The 22994-nt window shown below is 37.9% G+C and overlaps 1 protein-coding gene across 3 annotated transcripts in view; it reads right to left on the bottom strand.

Annotated features, from left to right (window-relative positions):
* The window catches only part of USP47 (ubiquitin specific peptidase 47), a 124496-nt gene extending 102613 nt beyond the window's left edge, over window positions 1-21883 (bottom strand). The window contains exons 1-2 of one of the 3 annotated variants that reach the window (XM_036862651.1): window positions 21580-21883; window positions 6169-6245 (exon numbers count right to left, since the gene is read on the bottom strand). In XM_036862651.1, coding sequence (XP_036718546.1) covers window positions 6169-6171 — 3 coding nt within the window. In that variant the 5' untranslated portion in view covers window positions 6172-6245; window positions 21580-21883. The remainder of the gene's footprint in view (window positions 1-6168; window positions 6246-21579) is intronic. The other 2 variants (XM_036862650.1, XM_036862652.1) reach the window with 2 other exon arrangements.
* Window positions 21884-22994: the final 1111 nt, after the last annotated feature.

The following is a 22994-nucleotide window of genomic DNA, read 5'->3' as shown; positions in this document are numbered from 1 at the left end:
CATTATGGAATGGATAAACTCCCAGAAAAATAAGTCATCAAACAAACTCAAAGGAAAACAAAAGAAAACCACAATAGTGCTCAAGTCATTAAACAGATTGAGTCAGTAGTTAAAAATCTCCCAATAAGAACAAGAAAAACTTCCACGCCTGGATGATTTTACTAAGATTTTCCAAATACTCAAAAGATAATTTGATTTTTACAGAACTTCTTCACAGTTATAGAAAATGAAGAACACTCTCTAAATCATACTATGAGGCTAACATGTGATATTAAACTCTAAAAAGACTAATATAAGAAAGGAAAATTATAAACCAATACCACACATGAAAACTGCAAAAAATGTGAAACCAAGTATTAAGAAACTGAATCTAGCAATGTATTAAAGCATAATACATCACAACCAGGTTCATTTAACATTGGAAATATCAATTTACATAATGCCACACATTAACAGGTTAAAGAGAGAAAATCATGACAACATATACAATACAGAAAATTCATCTGAAAATAAACATCTTTTCATGATAATGCATACCAAAATAGGAAGAGTCTTTCCTTAACTTGATAAAGTGCATCTACAAAAATTTACAGCAAACATATTTAATGACAAAATGATGAAAGCTCTCACTTTAAGAACAAAACAAGGTTGCACACTAGTCACTATTTCTGGTCAACACTGTACCAAAGGGACAGTTCGATAAGGAAGAAAAACAACCTAAATGGATTAGAAAGTGCAGTCATTATACACAGATGTCATGACTGTCTACCTAGAAAACCCAAAATACTTTTCATATAAATTATTACCATTAATAATAGCTTATCAAAGTTTCTATGCATTAAAAAACCAATAAACCAACAACAGATTTAAAATGCAGTAAAAAAACTATTTACAATAGCATCTTATAAAATACTTAGGAATAGATCTAACCAAAAATCTGCAAGCCTTTTATGAAAAAAACCATAACATCGCTTTGTAAGAAATTAACAAAGATCTGAATAAGTGATAAGGTAATGAAACGTGTCATTTTCATAAATTGGAAGATTCAATACTGTAGAAAAGTTAACTCTCCCAAATTAATCTATAGGTCCAATGTAATTCCAATCAAAATTCCAAGAGTGCATGTGTGTGTGTGTGTGTGTGTGTGTGTGTGTGTGTGTGTGTTGGGGGTGGAGGGAGGACTAACAGGCTGATTCTTAAACTTGTACAAATGTGTAAAACTACAAGAATAGCCAAGACACTCCTGAACAACAGTACATGAAAAAGATCTGGGGAGATTCCAAGGACTACACTCCTAGTGTGTACAGCAAACAGAATGATGAGTCTACAGAAAACAAATGACAAAACTAGTACAGCAGGGCTTCCCTGGTGGCACAGTGCTTAAGGACCCGCCTGCCAATGCAGGGGACATGGGTTCGAACCCTGGTCCGGGAAGATCCCACATGCTGCAGAGCAACTAAGCCCGTGCGCCACAACTACTGAGCCTGTGCTCTAGAGCCCGCGAGCCACAACTACTGAAGTTCACGCGCCTAGAGCCAGTGCTCCGCAACAAGAGAAGCCACTGCAATGAGAAGCCCGCGCACAGCAACCAGAGAAAGCCCGCGCGCAGCAACGAAGACCCAACGCAGCCAAAAATAAATTAATTAATTTATTTAAAAAGAAAAATTAAATAGAGAACTTACGACCAAAATTTGTGGAAGCAGCAAAACTGTCTGCAAATTGGGTTTCCAATGGTTCTGTATTACAGACACATAATATGCATAAAATATATTATGGATATATATAAATATATGTATAAGCATGAAATAAATTTCCTTTTTTTCTTGTAAACCAAAAAAATTTTTTTGCCTATGGATTAAGGACTTTCAGATGATCTGACTGTATATATACATACATTTAGAAAGAAATAGATATAGAAATAAAAACAGATTTCATGTTTATATACATGTCTGTGCATATTTTCTACCTCCTTCCACTGAGACTACCTAGAAGCAATGACATCCCTGTAGCAATAAACACATCTAATGCCCAGATCTTGGTTTCTGAATACCATTCTCCACAAAAGGATCCATAGGTCTTTGTAGAAATGGCTGATGCTAGTGTTAGGGCTGGGAAAATACACAGAGTTTGGAATGCCCTGCACTGCCAGAAATTAAGGACATCCTCCAACATTGGTGGGATACGTCAAGAGGACACAGGAACCAGTTGAAAAGGCTCTCACTGGCCAAATATGGAATAATTTAAACATCAAAATAAATAGATGATTTGTTCCATTCAAAAGTGAACATTAAAGAGATTACTGTATAGAATGGAAAGTAATCAAATGACTAAGAATATATATGTAGGTATTCTGAAACTTTTCATAGTATATCATTTAAATATGTCACATTTCCCATTCCCATTTTTGTTTAGCATTCCTAAAAAGTCAAGCCTTTATAATAAAACATCTCTATTAATCATTACAATCAGAAAGTGATACAAATGACATTTTACTAACAAAAATTCAAAACTTTCTTAGTATCCACGTTAAGTCCATTCTCACTAGTCCTCTATAACTTCCCCCAAATGGCTCAGTCTTATTAACCATAGCTTTTCATAATTATTTCATTTTAAGCTCAAATCTCTAATAAAAAAAATTCTTTCACATATCTAAGGTTTGTATCAGTTTTTTAAAAAACAGAATTTATCTCTTCTTCTTAATATACTCAAAACAAACAAACAAATATGTCCAAGGAATTGAGGAGATTAGTCAGGAGTACGTAAATACTTCAGAAAATCATAAAGATACAATATGAACGTGAATAAAGACCACAACAACTGTGTAGGAAGAAACATAAGCAGATTCTTATGTGTGATTCTACTTAGCCAAGAAATAAAAACGGGTACTTTAAAATCTTAACTACCAAAAACAAACCACAGAAGCAGAAAGTCTAAGGTCCTTTAGGGAATTCTCTAAACAAAATATATTCAATCAGGAAAATAATTCATAATATGTTATAGCTGATGCTTTCGGAAGCATAGTGTGCTCTTAAAACTTCTAAGTAAATTTTTAAAAATTGAATTGATTTTGGAAACTCTGAAAAGTTTCCAAAATGATTTTAAATTTTGAAATTTTTTTTACTGCAAGGGCTTTTACTATTTAAAGGAAGTTTGATAATAATCACTCCCTGCTTTAACCTGCTTTCTTCATATATATTGAGTTTCTTCAAATTCAAATCTTCATATAGGAATTTTCTAAAAGATGACTTTGTACCTATTCTAAAAGCTTAGTTCAAGGCATAAAAAAATTGTAAGTACATTCTACTTTACTATTTTAGCTAAATACAAATTCTGTGATAAACTAACTTGCAATATTAACAGGTACTTATTTAATATATCATGGAATGGATTTTCTGAACTTAAACTAATATAGAACATGATAACATCAACTGCCCGTCAACATATAACACTTGTTTTTAAAATTTTAAAATACGTAGTTTCATACCTGCCTTTGTGCTCTAGTATTCGGGTGTCCCTCAGACTCCTGCATTCCACTTCCTTCTAAAATACCCATAAATCAAGCTCCCAGAACCCCCATAATATAATTAGAAAACTAAACATATAAAACTCTGAAAACTCTGTAACATTTTTTCTTGTAACAGATTACATCAAGTACTCTTTCCATTGATTAGTAGAAAAGTAACAATGTAAAGTTTCAGCACTTTAAAAGAGTAGTTTACAATCTATTTAACTATGATCAACATATTTCATTTGATAGTTAAGAAGCAATCAATCAGATGACTCATCACACACGACACAGAACTATAATACATATATTTAAAGATGGATGAACCTTTGGACATCAGATCAAGCTCCTTATTTTACAGATGAACAACAAATTAAGAAACCTGAAGTGACTTCCCTAAGGTCACATATGAACACAGATCTCCTAAGAAATTCAAGCTTTCTGATGACTTCATAATGTTGAAAATATTTGTGTCATTAAAATTATGATAATAGTATTTTTCCTCTCACTTCTATCCTAACACCATTCCCACTTTTGCCATACTCTTTTTAACAGTTGTTCTACTACTGTTAATGGGTTACCCACTGTTTAGGCATCTATACTTAGAAACTAAACAAACTACTCTCAGGAGGGTATATAATATGTCCTTTACTATTCATGTTATCTTTTATTTTTGATTACAGCTAAGTTTTCTTCTGTGAGTAGGCTGTTCTTGACAAGCAGTGACTCAGCTTGTGATACAACTGACTTGTTTACAAGTCTTGAATGTTCTACTGCATTACTACTAAATCAAAGTAGATTTTTATATTATCTATTACCATGCTTTTTATTTAGAAGCATGGATAATACTCTGAACATGAAATTATACAACTGAAAAAAAATGTTAAGGTTATTTAAAACAATTTAAAGATTTTATTTCCTATTGGAATGGTCTACAGTGCAAAGAGCAATGTAGTGCAGAGGCAAAGGATCTAGGCTGGAACCCTTAGGTCAAGGTGGTTATTTTTCTTTTAGCCGTGTAATCCTATGCAAGTCACTTATCTCTGACTCTCATGGTCCACAAAGAGTTTTTCTGAAGATCAAGAGTGAACATCTTAAAAATGCTCCATAAATGATAATAATAATAATACAGTATCATACAAAATGTATTATCATAGAACTGTCAGCTACCATCCTTATAATAGACTTAAGAAATATACAATTCTCAGACTTCCCTGGTGGTGCAGTGGTTAAGAATCTTCCTGCCAATGCAGGGGACATGGGTTCGAGCCCTGGTTCGGAAAGATCCCACATGCTGCGGAGCAGCTAGGCCTGTGGGCCACAACTACTGAGCCTGCGCTCTAGAGCCCAAGAGACACAGCTACTGAAGCCCGCACGCCTCAACGAAGAGTAGCCCCCGCTCACCACAACTAGAGAAAGCCCGTGTGCAGCAACGAATACCCAATGCAGCCAAAAATAAATCAATTAATTAATTGTTTAAAAAATTGTTAAAAAAAAGAAATATATAATTCTCAACTATAATATTTATATTATAATTTATATTATTTAAAATTTCAGAAGATGATCTTTTTTGGGTAATAGAAATTTCATCAGACAGGAAAGATCTGCAAAAATCTTTGTTTTCTGGTCGCACAGCCTTCTTACAAAATTTAAAAACCTACTACTGAGGGACTTCCCTGGTTGGCACAGTGGTTAGGAATCCGTCTGCCAATGCAGGGGACACAGGTTCGAGCTCTGTTCCAGGAGGATCCCACGTACCACGGAGCAACTAAGCCCGCGAGCCACAACTACTGACCCTAAGTGCCACAACTACTGAAGCCCGTGCGCCTAGAGCCCGTGCTCTGCAACAAGAGAAGCCACTGCAATGAGAAGCCCACACACTGCAATGAAGAGTAGCCCCCGCTCGCCGCAACTAGAGAAGGCCCACGCGCAGCGACAAAGACCCAGTGCAGCCAAAAATAAATAAATAAATAAATTTATTGGGGGAAAAAAAAAACAACCTACTACTGAAAAAGAAGCAAAAAACTACTACCAAAAAGTTTATGTAGATTTATAATTTAGAGACAAATCTTATCCCTTATCTAGTCCAACTCCCTCATTTCAGAGATGAAGAAAGAAGAAAAAAAAGAAAGGCCCAGAAAGGATAAGCAACGCAAAGTCAAACCAATGCGTTTTCTGATTCCCAAACCATTATTCTCTCCACCAGATAGCTAATATATGAACCCCTTTCTCAAGAAGCCTGTCAAAATTATAGCCATACTCTTTAACACAATTACCAGTTTTCTCTATGTAAATCATCAACTCCTTGAGAACAGGTACTCTTTTTACTTCTCTCTCTCCTATCAGTACTAGCAAAACTTTAAATATGTAATATTCAAATAAAATATGATTTTTTACAATCAGGCTTAATAAAAAACTTCAAGTACATGAAAAGATACACTACCTCACTAGTCATTAAGAAATGCAAATTCAAACCACAGAGATATCCCTACACACTAACTAGAATGATTAAAAAACTAAACTGAAAAATATTGACATTACCAAGTACCAACACGGAAGCAGAGCAATTGGAATGTGCATACATTGCTGAATGGAATGCAAAATGGTACAGCCATTTCAGAAAAGAGTTTGGCAGTTTCTTACGAAGTTAAACACGCACTTACCATATGAAGACATATGTCTACCAAAAGAAAAAGCTGTACACAGATATTTGTAGCAGCTTATTCAGAATCACCAAAACCTGGAAATAACCCAAATGTCCATCAGTTAATAAATGGATAAACAAATTGTGACACTGGACAATAAAAAGGAAGCCTAGTGATACAAGAGATAACATAGATAAACATCGTAGTTTTATGCTAGATGAAAGTCAGACTCAAAATGCTACATACTATTTGAATTCCAGTTATACGAGGAAAAGGCAAAACATGAGGGGAGAAAACAGATCAGTGGTTGCAGAGCCTAGAGATGGGAGGTGGGCTGATTATAGGAGGCATGAGAAAACTTTTTTAAGGTGATGGAGATGTTTTACATCTTGACTGTGGTGGTGGTTATACAACTGTATAAGTTTGTCAAAATTCATAAAACTGTATGCCTTAAAGGAGCAAATTTTACTGTATATAAATTATACCTCAGTAAACTTGACTTTTTCAAAAAAGTCTCATTCTAGCTCTTCCACTACCTGAGACATTAAGTTATGGGGTTTTTACAGCCTTCATGTTTTCCTCCCCTATAAATGAAGGAGCTGTAATACCTAACTACTACCTCCCTTCCAGTGTTAAATCATATCACTGAATTGTAGAAATATTTTCTGCATCACTGTCTATTTTTCTTAGAATTTTAAAAATCATATTTGTGTTATGTTAATGGTAAATAATGTAATTGTAAATAAATATTTCAAGATGTGAATTTAAGATGTCAAATTAAGCAGCAATATTTCTTAGATGTCTTTTTTCTTTTGATATGGACCATTTTTAAAGTCCTTACTGAATTTGTTACAATATTGTTTCTGTTTTTATGCTCTGGTCTTTTGGCCACGAGGCATCTGCGATCTTAGCTCCCCGACCAGGCTCGAACCAGCACCCCCTGCACTGGAAGGCAAAGTCTTAACCTCTGGGCCGCCAGGGAAATCCCTTAGATGTCTTTTAATAAGAGACTTCATTGTTAGGTATCTTATTTTTCACCAATTCCCTTTCATTACCACAAAGTGCTATAAACAAAGTAATAAATTATACAACTTGGTATACGTAAAATTAAAGGCAACAAAATTAAAATACCTAAACACATAAAAAGATAGACATTTTATATCTATAAAATGGAAGAAATGTATATGAATTCATAGATAGTTTCTGTATTGATATATTTACTGAAGCAATACGTATCTTTTAGCAGGTATAAGTCATACAAAAATTCTACCTTCTAATGCAACCTGGAACTGGGGTTGTAATCAAGAGCTCCTCTCAGTAAAATACTAAAGTCAACTGAATTTGGAGCACGGGGGAAATCCTTGGGAAGATTTCATTAATCCCCTATTAACACTCCTTGTGGTGTTCTCAGTTGCTGCTGCTGCTACTGCAGCCGCCACCAGCCATCACTCTAGCACCAGTGCCGCTTCTAGCCTGTTGAGCTGCCGAAAAGAAGGGGGGTATAAACAGGGAGTTCTCTATACTATGGCTCCTACCAAGACAAATGCCTGTAAACAGCCAGTGGTAAAGCACTCAAGAAAGCAACCAGCTACAAAAGTCGCTCCCAAGAATATGTCTTATACTGAAAAGGTGAAGAAACCACATTTTTACAAGCCTCATACTGCGGCTGTCCCTGAAGTACACTGAACTTCTCACTTGCAAGTGTTCAGGACTTCAAACCAGATCTACACTACCAAAGTGCAGCTACTGGCACATTTCTGGAGGCAAATCAGGCCTATCTAGTTAGCCTATTTGAAGATACCTACCTGTGTGTTATCCATATCAAATATGTAACAATTATGCCAAAGGATATCCTGCCAGGATGACTCAAATGTGGAGAATGCACTTAAGATGCATTATGAAGGGAAACATTTTATTCTTAGAAGAACAAAAGAAAGTACCTAATATGACTGCAAATGAAAAAAAAAAAAAAAGCAGGTGAGAGAATCGGTATTATTGCAAATTCCGCCTTGCCCCATTTTCGTTTGTGTGTAAATGTTTAATATTAATGCAGCGATATAAAACATTCATGCAAGTAAACAATGTTTCAACGAACAAGTTTCACTGAATTTGTTTGTAACAATTATAAACAAATCTGTTAACTTTTTCTGCCAAAAAACCATTTCCTGCCCACTAATGTCTGCACAATAAAAACCTAAATTCCTTTTAGGTATACAAAGCCTTCAGAATTTTAAAACACAATCTGCCAGAACTATCTTCTCTCACTCAAACCCAGGCACCCCATGCATTTACCCCAAACTTTCTGCCACTTTTAAAATGCATTACAGACTTGTGTGTTTTAAATACTATTTCTCCTAACTAAAAGCTCTTACTTCCTTCTTTACCTGGCAGTCAAGTCATCCTTTGTGACCTAATTTAAGTGTTACATTCTCACAGGATCCCCTAGATAAAGCTGGTAGCTCCCTCCTCTATGGTCCCACTTTATTTCCATATTATGCATTTGCCTCATTACAAATTTTTGTCTCCCAGACTAGACTAGCATCTAGAACTAGGTCACATTCCTTATTCATCTTTGATTCTCTGGTTCTTGGCAGCTACTAACTCAATGCTTAACTGAATGAATTCGACAGCATCCAGAGCTATGGAAATCTACATTAAGAAAAATTAAAGCGTATTTATGATGAAATAAAAATAGGTAATATCATTTGAAACAAGAAAGGTATTTATAGTCAAACTACAATGCTTTGGTTATACTAGAAAATTTCACTTAGGTGATAAATGACGTTCATTGTTTTCCTAAAGCTAAACCAAAAGTACTGGACTCGGGCTTCCCTGGTGGCGCAGTGGTTGAGAATCTGCCTGCCAATGCAGGGGACACGGGTTCGAGCCCTGGTCTGGGAAGATCCCACATGCCACGGAGCAACTAGGCCCGTGAGCCACAGCTACTGAGCCTGCGCGTCTGGAGCCTGTGCTCCGCAACAAGAGAGGCCAGGACAGTGAGAGGCCCGCGCACCGCGATGAAGAGGGGCCCCCACTCGCCGCAACTAGAGAAAGCCCTCGCACAGAAACGAAGACCCAACACACCCAAAAATAAATAAAAATAAATAAATTTAAAAAAAAAGTACTGGGACTCACTGTATTACAGAAAGATTTAAATTCCAGACCTTTTTTCTTAATTATGTCACTTAGCCCTTACTTTTTCTCTTACTGGAAAAGCCACTATATTTCTGCTAATATTTGAATGACTCTGCAAGTCTTGTAGCAGTCAATTACACAGCATCAAATCTAAAGCACAATCAGTAATACAACCTGACAAAAATAGACAGGTTAATTGGTTCTTCTATCCATGTCAACTGGTTATTACTCTAGAGTTTTCGAAAATCAGACATTATCAAACACATAAAGTTCTCCCGGAAACAAAACTATTCTTAACATGGATGCTGCTTTAAAATAACATTTCACACTGAAACTTACAAAAAATAACTTGTAATCTAGTAGTATTTCAACAAATATCTATATATACTAAAGTGATTTTTCTTAGGATCTCATTAGACTAAGAAGTTTCATCTGTACTTTGTCACATGTTTCAACTATCAAAAAGTAGTAAAAACAGGTCTTACTTGATAATATAAAAGAACCTGTCAAATCTAACAATCATTTAGGATTTATGCTGACAGGTCATATCAGATCCCTGACTTCAAACAACTAAGCATATTTAATAACTAAAATATGACTTCATTTTTATTTAATCAATACATATTGGACAACAACAATGTACAGTACATTATGCTGGCCCCTAGGGAGAATACAGGATGAAGGTAATAACAGTAATGAAGGTAGTAACACTTATTATGACAGATAACATTTATAAGAGTGCTTATTAAGTGGAAGACACTTTGTATGTATTAACTCATTAACTGTTCCCAACAACCCTAGGAGGTAGTTACTAGTATCCTCATTTAACTTAGGTAATGGTAGGTTAAATAACTTGCCCAAGGTCACAAAACCGGTACTGGAACCCAAGCATTCTGACTGTTGTGTCCTGACTTTGAAGAGCTTCTAATAAAGGTATTAACACAAATAATAAAGGTATTAACTTATAATTTTTCAAATGTCAAAAGCTACAGTGTTATGGGATTTCAGGGTTAGAAAAATGCTATCAGGTTGAAAGAGGAGAATCAGGAAAGGCTTCTTATAGTAGTAAGAAGGGCTAGATTTTGCTGGTTGGGTAGGATTTTAAAAGCTTGCTTTTTAAAAACATAAAAAATTCAATACAGCTGCATGGCATGGCCAAAACAAACAAACAAACAAATAAGTAAATAAACAGATTTCCCTGGCAGTCCAGTGGTTAAGACTTAGCGCTCCCACTGCCAGGGCCTGCTTTCGATCCCTGGTGGGGGAACTAAGATCCTGCAATCGGCGCAGCATGGCCAAAAACAAACAAAACAAACAACAACAAAAAACAAATTCAAGACATATATCTCAGTAAGTTTCATAAAAACAGTAATCTCTCAACACTCTCGACAGTGGATTGCAGCAACAGTTTTATGTCAATGAAAATGTTCCTGTCCGTGGCTACTTTAGGTATGCTTGGTTCAGTTTAGTTCCATTAAACAGGAGAATAGGGCAATTACTATTGCTCCCACACCTTGAGACAAAGTAAACAGAAGTATTCAGTAGAGCAGAGAGGAGACATCTGTTCACTTACACTACACCTATATCCATCCCTTCTTCCATCACACTGACAGAAAAGCAGGCTCAGGAAAAATATACATTCTTTAAGAATCTTGATGTGAAAGAGCACATCATTTTTGCCAATCATTTGCCATCGCTGCTAGTCACAATTATTTTGCCAAAGAGTTTTTTACAGTGGAGAATGTCTGTACAAAATTAGATTCTAAGCAGCAATACCTGGACAGAACACTTTAAAATCCGTGTAATAAGCCTCATAAAAGAATATGCCTCTGCATATGATGACACCTACCATGTTGCCTGAACTGAATAAGGTCCTGAATACCAATGAATCAAGTTTTTAAAGTCGATGTCTTCTGGAACCTAAATTTACAATAGGTATTTGAATGTATATTTAACATTATGTTTTTCACAACCCCCTTTTTTTTCTTTTTTTTTGGCAATGACTTTTTATTTTTTAAAACTTTATTTTATATTGGAGTACAGTTGATTAACAATGTTGTGATAGTTTCAGGTGTACAGCAAAGTGATTCAGTTATACATATACATGTATCTATTCTTTTTCAAATTCTTTTCCAATTTAGGTTGTTACATGATATTGGGCAGAGTTCCCTGTTCTACACAACCCCCTATTTTCAATACAATCTTTTCTTTCAACTTGGGCTATGATGGTGATGGTATGTTAGTACTCTGGAAATGCACTAAGCCTCTCCCCTCCATTTTGGCAAAAAAATTATAATATTTGGCACTAAGACACAAAACATTTATGTGACTAATCCAAAAAATGTAAAATAAGAGGCAAGAATCCTAAAAATGTACTTAAGAAAGTACTTAAATAGTTTTCATGTAAAATCAAAGTTCACCCATTTAAAACTCCCTAAAAAGCAGATATTAAAAAATATTTCATATTATTCACTCAGGGCAAGTGACACACGAAAGCATACAGCACATCAGGGAACAGCAACTAATGTGGTTGAATGTGGCTAAAACAAAATTGGCTTGGGGCAAGAGATAACAAAAACATTAAGAATTTCTGGTCAAAGAGGACAGATTGAATACAAGCATTTAGCTCAAAAGCTTCCCAAAATCTCTCTGAAACAAGAATAAAGAAATTTTTTAAAGAGCATAAATCCATAGGAAACCAAAACACAATTTTAGAAGCTAGAAAGCAAAACAAGTGGTAGTGACTGTTACACCTGAGAAGGTTGAAACCTACATTAGCCTAGATGAAAAACAAAGACACCTGGCTTATAGCACATAAACTCTCTGGAGAAGTGGTTGATTGCAGGGTTGGGGCACGGCAAGTATAAGATGGGTTGAAGCATTATGTGGTGCCACAAAGTACAGAAGTGCTCAAAAGGCAAGGATAAGCACAGATGCCAACCAGGAAGAGCTCCCCCTGGCCAAGACTGGAACAATTTGAGCAACAAAATAAATAACAATAGTTTTGGGGTTATAATCGAAAGAATAAAATAAATATCTTAAGTCTATACTGACATAAATAAATAAGTAAATAAATGTGGGAGAAGGGACAACTTTTCCTCACAAAAGAATTCCAATTAATAAATATAGAAATAATGAGGAAAACAGAAAATCACTATTAGAATGCAACAGTAACAAGATCTATAAATGGATGCTAAAACTAGTGGGCAGAAGTTTAAGCAGAAACAGGATATCTGCATGGTGTCAAAGTAGTTAGTAATTATTAAAGAGGAAAATAGTAACTTTACAGTGGAGAAACGTAGCAGAATCACCTGAACCAAGTGATCAAAGGTTAACATCACAGTAGGACACATCAGCATCTTGTCCCCCACCCCACCAAATGATGCGCAGAGGACATATCACTTCTGTGATAGCCTTCTCTTTAATAACCTCAATCTAATCATGAGAAAATATCAGACACACCCAAACTGGGGGCGATTCTGCAAAAATGACTAGTGCTGTTCAAAATGTCAAGGTCATGAAAGAGAAGAAAAGTCTGAGAAATTGTCACAGATAAGAGGAAACTAAGGAGACATGACAACAAAATTCATTGTGGGACTCTGAATTTGGATCTTGGAATAAAAAGAAACATTAGCGGAAAACTGGTCAAGTCTGAATAAATTCTGTAGTATTATAGTTAATAGTATTGTACTAAAGTTAATTTCTTACTTTTGATAAGTGTTCTATGGTTATAAAAGATGTTACCATGAGGAGAAGCTTGGTGACAGGTATATGGGAACTCTGTGTATTCTTTTCTCAAGCTTTCTATAAAAAATTAAAAAGAAAAAAGAGAAAAAAACCCAAAAAGGCTCAGGAACTAGCAGTTTCAGATACTCTGGGAGCAAGAGTGAAGTCCAAGCTAGAATAAGAGATTTAAGTCTGCTTAAGAAGCAGTCAGAACTCCCAGATCCTCTCTCTTTTACTCTTTGACCCTTCCTGAAAAGACGAAGCAATCTCAGGAGAGCATAAAACAAGGTATCTCTGGACTAGAGGATGCCAGGTGCAATCAAATTTGAGGGCTGCCACATTGAAAACTGGAGAATTAAATGAAAGGGTATTCATGTACTTTATGATGAAACCCACATCCCCGTTTCCTACTCAGCTCCCAAGCTTGTTCTCTCCAAGCAAAAGATCAGAAATCTTTTCTGGGAAATCAATTCAGCACAAGAGAAAAACATGTCACTGGGAGTCTACAAGGAAATTATCCACACATATCCAAAGTACAAGGAAAACCATAATTACCCACTGGCAGAGCTTCCATTCAGCTTTTTAAGGCCCCTCTTCTAAATAAGCATTGAGTTCCAAGGAATACCAGACACCCAAAAAAAGCATCTAATATGAAAGACAAAGCCCAAAGCAAACAAACAGAAAAAGGAAATTTGGAGAAAAGAGAGAATATGCAGAGGAGAAAAGTATCAATAATTCCCTAAGAGAGATAAGACACTGCATCCATAAAACAAAAACAGGATATCAAAAACAGGATATATCAGGATATACTGAAACTTTTTCAGAGAAAAAAAAAAAGAGTACTTGGAAATTATAAACATGATAACAGAAATAAAACCTTAGTAGAAGAATTAGAAGATAAAATTGAGAAAAATCTCCCAGAAAGCAGAGGAAAAAGGAAAAGAAATGGAAAATAGATGTAAACACAGAAGAAAATTAGAGACACCAAGACAGTAGACCCATTACCTAAATAATAGGAATTCAAGAGAGAGAACAGAGAAAACGAAGGTAAAGAAACAAAAGAAATGACTTAAGGAAATTTCCCAGAACTGATGAGACAAATTTCAGATTGAATAAGACTACCCTGAACCCAGCAGAAGTGGAGAAAAACAGACCTGTACACATAATACAGCAATTTCAGAACTCTAGGGGAAAAGGTTCTCCAAGCTTCCAGAGAGGAAAAATAAGATTCAAAATCTTCTAGGCAGGGACTTCCCTGGTGGTGCAGTGGTTAAGAATCCGCCTGCCAATGCAGGGGACACGAGTTCGATCCCTGGTCCGGGAAGATCCCACATGCCGCAGAGCAACTAAGCCTGTGCGCCACAACTACTGAGCCCGCGTGCTGCAACTACTGAAACCCACGCACCTAGACCCCATGTTCCGCAATGAGAGAAGCCATGGCAGAGAGAAGCCATGGCAATGACAAGCCCGCACACCGCAACGAAGAGCAGGCCCTGCTCGCGGCAACCAGAGAAAGCCCGCGCACAGCAACGAAGACCCAGTGCAGCCAAAAATAAATTAATTAATTAAAAAAAAAAATCTTCTAGGCATCTGACGTTTCAACAGCAACGCTGAAAACAATATGGCAATGGAGCAATGTATTCAAAATTCTGAGAGAAAATTATTTCTGACCGAGAATTCTCCGCCCAGCCAAACTATCTATAAAGCAAGAGGGTAGAAACATTTTCAGACATGTGAAGTCTTGAAAAAATTATAGCCCATCCAGAAAGCTATTGAAAGTGGTCCTCCAAAATGAGAACACAAAGAAAGATGACGACATCAGATATAGAACCAGGAGCTCTAATACAAGAGAGACCTGACGGAAACTACTAAGATGATTGTAAAGGCAAATCTAAGACAGCAGCTGCAATTCAAGGAAATTATCAAAAAATTGGTAGTTTGAACATAATAAGGAAAAGACTCATACACTTGAGAGTTTGGACTAAATCAGAGCTTTTATTGACATTTTGGACCACATAATTCTTTGCTGTGGGAGGCGGTCCAGTGCAGTGTAGGATGATGCTTGGCAGCATAGGTGGCTTCCGCTCGCTAGATATCAGTAGCGCACTCCTGTCCTCCCTCACCTACCCAACATAGCCAATATCCTCTGGGTTGCCCCCAATTGAGAACCACTTGGTTAAATTAATGATAAATACATAGAAAACAAAGCAAAAGCAAATTTTTAGAAAATATTAACTCATGGAAAACAAAATGCTGTACAGAAGGGAAAATCATCACAATAAACTACATGGCTCAACTATGAATACAGTCACATTGATATAAACTTTGAAACTTGATGTATCCAAACAACTTGCAATATGACAATATTGGAAGGATTGGGCAGAATTGAGAAGTGTGTCTGTGTTTGAGGATAGTGCTAAACCAAATTTTCCATTGCGGGAAGTCCGTAGACAACCCGTTCAACTGAAAAAAATCACGAGGGAAAACTACAGGCATACTGTTTTGAAATATGGAGATAAATATCAAAAGAATGAGCAGCAAGTGGCTGCCTCCAGAGAGCCCAAAATGAAGGGGAGGGAGAAATCTGCAGAGCAGAGGTATTCAACTCTTTTCAATATGTGCATGTATAACTTTGACAAAAATTAATTTTAAAAAACAAATCAACTGAGGCTACATTATGAAGGACTTTCCTACTGGTTAAGGCCACAATGACTTAGAAACAAACAGCTATACAACTTTGAAAAAGTTACTTACTCTTTTTTTTTTTTTTTTTGGCTGTGTTGGGTCTTTACTGCTGTGTGTGGGCTTTCTCTAGTTGTGGCGAGCAGGGGCTACTCTTCGTTGCGGTGCACGGGCTTCTCATTGTGGTGGCTTCTCTTGTTGTGGAGCACGGGCTCCAGGCACGCGGGCTTCAGTAGTTGTGGCACGTGGGCTCAGTAGTTGTGGCATGCGGGCTCTAGAGCGCAGGCTCAGTAGTTGTGGCGCACGGGCTTAGTTGCTCCGCGGCATGTGGGATCCTCCCGGACCAGGGCTCGAACCCGTGTCCCCTGCATTGGCAGGCGGATTCTTAACCACTGCGCCACCAGGGAAGCCCAAATTACTTACCCTTTAAGCCTTACTTTCTTTCTATCTATCTATAAAACACATAATGAAAGATAAGAGATGCCTTAAAGGGCTTTATAGATATTAAGTAAGTGTGTAAATTGTTTAGCACAGTGTCTGGTGCATAGTGTTTATTAATATTACCTAGTATTCAATTTGCAATCATAGGGTAATAATTATAAACGTTAAAACAGGTAAGTCATAATGTCATGTGTTTTAGAAAGTAATGGCTGTTGTGGTGAGGACAGTTATGAAAGAAAAGAGCCTAGAAGAACACAGACCATTTAAAAGGGCTACATTTGAATGAGAAAATAGAGGCAGAGCCACGAAGAGAAAGGTAAGGATACAAGAGATATTTTCCAAGTGATGATTTAACTATATATGAAAAAAAGGAAAAAGGAGGAGTCAAAAAATGTTTCAACTTAAGCAAATAAACAGATGATGATGACACTAACTGAACAAGAGAATACAAAGAAAGAACTATGCTGGGAGGAGGACATGAGAAGAGGGGAAAGAGAAATGAGGTTGATATTACACATATTTAATCTGTAGGTCCTAGAGTACAACCAAGAAGAGATATCCAGTACGCAGGCGGAAATCTGAAACTAGAAGAGAGGTCAGGGCTGTAGATATAAATGTGTAAATTACAATCAAAGGTTGAAGCCATACAAATTAAAAGAATACTCATTTGACATGTTCCATGATATTTATTAATGGAATTTATTTTTTTAAAAAACAGACAATAGAGATGAAAAACAAGTTGTTTTAATGTTTTGAGGGCTCTCAATATCAACGGCCCTGATATAGTTATGAGGTCATTGTGAAGTTCAAATGAGTTAATACACACAAAGCACATACAACAGTATGTGACATATAATAAGTGCTCAATAAATTTTGGTTATTACTATCATCATTAGTTCCAGATAGAAGTAGTATTTATTACATGGAAAAGAGAGGCAGAAAAAATTCCACTGAGATACGGAACTACATATTCTTTTTCTTTCATTTTTCTACCCTTTCTACATTTATATACACCTTGGACGCCACTTTAAGTATTGCAGTGAAAGTATTATTTTAAAACTATTAGTAATATGTACCTTTTATCCTTAATTATACTATAAAATACTTGAGGAAAAAATAACTTTTTCTAAATATTCCCTATATGGCAGTGTACAGTAATGTACAGTGAGTACACAACAAATATTAATGTCACAAATCCTTATAAGGAAACAGAATAATAAAAACAATGATGCAATAAATAAAAGTGGAAGGACATTAAAAGAGATCTCAAAGTCAACATCAATATAAAACAATTCAAAGACATATAGTAGAGTGAAAAAGTGAGGTGAAATGCTTTGTTGTTTACCACAAAGAACAGACCACACTCACTTTGCTCTCCTCTGGGTACAACAATTAGGCGAAATATTAAAAACACTGGATTATGTCTAAAAGAAAGTAACTGAGAAACAAAGAACTGAGGATGCTCAGTCCTGCTCCCCTCCCCCCTCTTCAACAATGAGAAAAAGCTGTCCTATGCAAAATGATTTAAGATGTCTCTGTTGTTCAGAGGCAACTATCAAAAAAAGATGGCAGCTATAGAGATCTAGACTTCTCTCAACTCAAAAACTTAAAACAACAGATCTCTTCTAAGACAAAGATGTTACCAGAGATGCCATGAAGGTATTCAAGCAAAGGCTGGAAAACACCTTGCCAAGGATGTTGTGGAAAATATCCAAGCAGGGGAAATTGGTTAGAACTCTAAGTTTCCTTGCAACCCTGTAACCACATCAATGAATATTACTGAAGATCAGTGTCCTTCAGAAAGGACACTGTCTTAGACGTATAATACATACCAAAAAAAAAAAAAAAAAGAGAGAGGGAGAGAGAGAAAGAGACAGACACACACAAAGATCTCTGCTGTCAAGAAATCCATAATGAATAACAATAAAATACAGTTTGAGACCATAATAGATGTCACAAAGCACTATTTATTAATTGCCAAATGAATTCTATTCATATATAAAAGTCTGCTAAGAAGGAGAAATCCTTAAGGTTAAACGGTCAGAAAAGGCTTTTTAGAATAAATGAGATATGAGGTACTGAGGGAAAGATGTGTATGAATGTTCTGAATCAGTGGGCAGAAGTAGGAAAGAAGAGGTAGTACAAATAGAAGTGAAAAGCAAGTTAGAGAAAAACCTGTTTGGCTGCATTAAAAACTTGTTTTGAGGAAGAAGAGATAAGCTGAAAGGGCAGAGTGTGGCCACAATCAAAGTGTACTAGGCATTGAACACCAAGCTAAATAGTTCCAGATTTATCCTGCATACAGCATCTGTATCAACTACTCAACTCTGCTACAGCCATAGATAATAGTAAATAAATGGGCATCGCTGTGTTCCAATAAAGCTTTACTTATGCATACTGAAATCTAAATTTCATATACTTCCATGTGTCACAGATTATTTTTATTATTTTGATTTTTTTTCAACAATTTGAAAATGTAAAAATCATTCTTAACTCATGGGCCAAACAAAACAGGCTGTGGGCTGAATTTGGCCCAGGGACTAGTTTGCCAAGCCCTGCATGACACTAAGCTGCCTTCTTCAGCAGTCCTGTAAGGTACATTTGTCCTTGAGCTTCAGGGACCAGAATAACATATTATTCGTTCAACAACTGCACACACATGGATGCACACATTTAACCAATATCTAAATCTAGTAAGTGTCAGAGGTTCTCTAAAAAAAAGCCCACCAAATTGTTGGTAATAAGCCATTAGAACAGAAGTAAGACATTTTAAAATTCTGTAATTTATTTTCACATAGTAAATGGACTTAGAGAGTTACAAACTATTTTTACGGAGCCTCTAGGTTCCATGAAGGGATGTGTAAAATAGAGTATAATCAAGGGGATGTGAGTTCTAGTCCTAGCTCTGTCATTTATTTACTCATTATGTGACCCTGAACAAGTCACTTTCAATCTTCTGGCCCTCATTTCCTTATCTATAGAAGTGAAGGGGTATAAGTTACTAAATGATCACTATGTGTTCTCTCAGCTTTAGCACTATATAATTCTACTCCTACTTAAAAAGACCAGACAGGGGATGACAAAGATGAGACGAAAGTGATAATTAAGGACACAGGAAGAAAGAGAAAGACATTGACTAAATGAGTGGTCAGACAGGACAAACAGGCAGGGGAAAAAGGCCCAAAAGTACAGTATTACTAAAATCAAGGAATTTTTTTTAAGTATCAAATGCAAAAGAAAATTCAAGGAAGAGAAGCAGGCAAGAAGAATTCAAGAAGAGGAGTATGGCCATCAAAAAAGAATTAATTACTTAGCTAGCTAAAAAAGTGACAGACTTTTGAGATTTGAGAGTACTGTGCATGTTTCCAGGAATCAAAAAAGGAGTCAGGGAAAAAGAAAAGACTGAAGATGAGTCTAGGGAACAGAAAATAAAGGCATGTGGTCCAGAAAGAGTAGGGAAAAAAAAAAATGTTGGAAGTCGGGATGAGTTTGAAGCCTCAGGTAAGGGAGTTAGTCTTAAAGGAGAGGCGTTTAATCTTTAAAATCCAAAAGGAAAAAGCAGCATTGCAGGTATGTTCCTGTGAAAGTGTTTATTTATATCATGTTTTCTATAAATCAAATTATTAGGGAAATAAACCTAATATTGGGCTTTCTTAAAGCAAAGTTCCACCTATATTATATTTTCTAATGGTCAAAAAATTAAGAAAGGGAACTTCCCTAGTGGCGCAGTGGTTAAGAATCCGCCTGCCAATGCAGGGGACATGGGTTCGAGCCCTGGTCCGGGAAGATCCCACATGCCGCGGAGCAACTAAACCCGTGCGCCGCAACTACTGAGCCTGAGCTCTAGAGCCCGTGAGCCGCAACTACTAAGCCCGAGCGCCTAGAGCCCATGCTCTGCAACGAGAAGCCACCACAATGAGAAGCCCGCGCACCGCAAGGAAGAGTAGCCCCCGCTCACCACAACTAGAGAAAGCCTGCACGCAGCAATGAAGACCCAATGTAGCCATAAATTAATTAATTAATTAATTAAAATAAATTAAATTAAGAAAGGACTAACTTTGCTTTTCATAGGAATGAAAACCAGCACTATGTAGCTCTAAAAGAAAATTCATTTTTATATCTCTCATAGCACCTATCACTTCCATCCCTGCATGAGAGTTACTTTTGTAGAAAAGTACCTAGTCCCTACTTGGAGTTCAATGAATACTAGTGTTACCTTCCTTAGTAGCCTTAAAAGCTCCCACGGCAAGAATTCTGATTAATTCATCTGTTTATCTGCTTTGCAGAGTTGGTGGTGCTTGATGAATAAATACTGACACATGATAACTTAGTTTAAAAAAAAAGTCCTTGCAAAACAATCATCTGAAAATGTTGGGAAAATATTCATATCATACATACACAACTCCAATAACACTTTTGCAGTGTTGGAGCTTGGTCAAGTAGCAACAAATTGCTACAAAGCAACCAAAAAAGGCAAAAAAAAAAAAAAGAATTAAGAATTTTTAAGAACATCACTCAAAAATATCAAGATCCAACATAGCTAACTTCAACAGACACTTGCCTCTATTTAAGGTATATGAGAACTAAAAATCCAAAGCATTCGCCTGATGATCAACCAGTTAAAAATACACGTTTGGATACCCTGAAGATATTTATAAAGCCAACAAAGATACTATTAATATATTGAAATTCCCTGGCCAGTGCTGGATTCTACCATTAATCCTCTCCTACTATTCAACAGAAGCCAGAAGTCAAGCCTTCTCATATCACTGCTTTTAAGAATTTAAGAAGTCACCCAAACTGGCGTACACAACCCAACTACAAAAAGTAATTCAGCTCTCCATATGGTCATGCTTCGCTATCTCTTACCTTTACGTGAAAGTCACATTTACTACTTTTCACCGATCATTGGGAGGCCCCATTTAGGCAGGCCCATAGTACTACCAAGTAAGAAACAGTTGTTCAAAAAAGTCGTAGCAGTTAACTGCCCTCCCACAAAGCTCAAGTTGGGTGTAGATTTCACAAGCCCTGAAAGCTATATACACTGCCACTGTCAAAACCAGAAGCAGCACCGTCACTCTGTCGTGCCGGTCAGCCAGTGTTGCAGAATGTTTTCTTTGAAATCACCTCTCTACCTTGGCTCAACGTGTTAAATAACTACTTGAGAAGCCACCTTCTCCCCCAAAGCAGGACCCGATTCCTTCCAGTCCGCTCCTTTATTTGTCCAGCCCCACAAACCCAAGGGGAGAGGTCTCCGCTCCCCGGTCCCCTAGACCCAGTCCGGTCTCCCAATTGCTCGCCGCACCCACCATGCACCCCCAACACCTCCTTCCCCTACAGGCGGGCCGGCCCACGAGCTGGGCCCGCAGCCGGCCCCTCGCCCCGGCCTGCGCTGCCTAGAGCGGCCGCAGGCCTCGGGCCTAGCCTCCTCCGCTGGCCCCTCACCTCCTTCGGGACCAGTTGGTTCTCCTCGCCGGGCACCATCGTTCAGACTCCGGCCGCTCCTCTCCGCCCTGCCGGGGGAGGGGGAGGGTAGCGGCGGCTCTAGCTCAGGAGAAAACGGCAGCGGCCGTCATCCTCTCCACCGCCTGCGCTCCGGCTACCGAGGAGGCCTCAGCCTGGGCCTCAGACACCAGCGCGCAGACACCGACCCAAGGATCCGCCGTCGTCGTCGCCGCCGCCGTCGCCGCCGTCGCCGCCGCCGCCGCCGCCGTCGCCTTCGTCGTCGGCCCCTCCCCCAGCCCGCTGCAATCAATGGAAAAATGGCGGCTGCCGTTCTCGCGAGAATTCGGCCCGTCGGGCTCCAAGCCAGGTGCCTGGCGCCCAAGGTGCCGAGACAGCTGTCGCTCGCATCTAATTACCTCAACTCTTAGCCTCGGGATGTATAAAATTAGTTGAGCGGCCAAGCAAATGCTTTTCGGAGGGGGTTTCTGGACTGTCCATCTCGGGACTCCCTCTGCCGTCAGGGAAAGGACCAGGCCTAAGTGTCCTCCATGCCGTCCTGGGCTCTTCGGACTCCCTGCCCACCAGGAAGAGACTCGAGCCTAAAGCCGCTCCTCTGGCCCTACTACCAACACTGCTCTCCCTCCCCGTTAGAAAAGCACCTGAACTCATCTCCTCTTCACAGACCCCCCCGGCCTCTGCACTCAGACACGGTCCCAGCCAGAAAGGACTGCGTTTTCTTTTCCCCTCTCCCCACCCTCCCGAGGGCACGGCTCAAGGGACCTCACGGCTGGCCTCCTGCTAGGGGAGGGGACAGCCCATGGCTCGGAAAAGTGGTATCACTCTCCCTCCAGTCCCCCTCCTTCAGAGCTGCACTCTCCTGGGCCATTTCGGGGAACTTCCTTCTCCGACAGGTTCAAGTCTGGGGCTGAGATAGCTTCAGAGAGCAGGGCTGCAGTTTGGACCTAGGATCTTCTTTTAAAAGTGTTTTTAGAGTACTTTAATCTCCTCTGGCAGTAAGCACTGTGCTCTGTTTTATAGGCAACAAATTTTGCAATAGTTATTTTTCCAAATCCTGCTCATTCCTCAAACCTCCGTTTATGAAAACCTGGTGCGGTGTCCTTCATGAAGACTTCTGTGGTACAGCGATTCTACAGCACGCTGAGATAATATAATCCTGCCACGTTCCTAACACCCACGGCATTAACTACCTGTACCTGTGCTCTCCAAACTTTTTTTGATTGCACTCCCTATTACAAAAAAAAAAGTCTGTATACTGATGGAAGTTATATACACGTCCTGTTGTGTATGACATAAAGGATTTTTAAAGCGTAAAAAGGATGAAGATGAAATAAACATTTAAAGTAACTGTAAGAGTTATTTTCTATATTAATTGTCTTTTTAAAAATCCTTGTTAT

This window comes from Balaenoptera musculus, chromosome 8 (genome assembly GCF_009873245.2).
Source record: "Balaenoptera musculus isolate JJ_BM4_2016_0621 chromosome 8, mBalMus1.pri.v3, whole genome shotgun sequence".
NCBI lineage: Eukaryota > Metazoa > Chordata > Mammalia > Artiodactyla > Balaenopteridae > Balaenoptera > Balaenoptera musculus.
The sequence above is the reverse complement of the archived record's forward strand: the minus strand, read 5'-3'. Positions and strand labels throughout refer to the sequence as shown.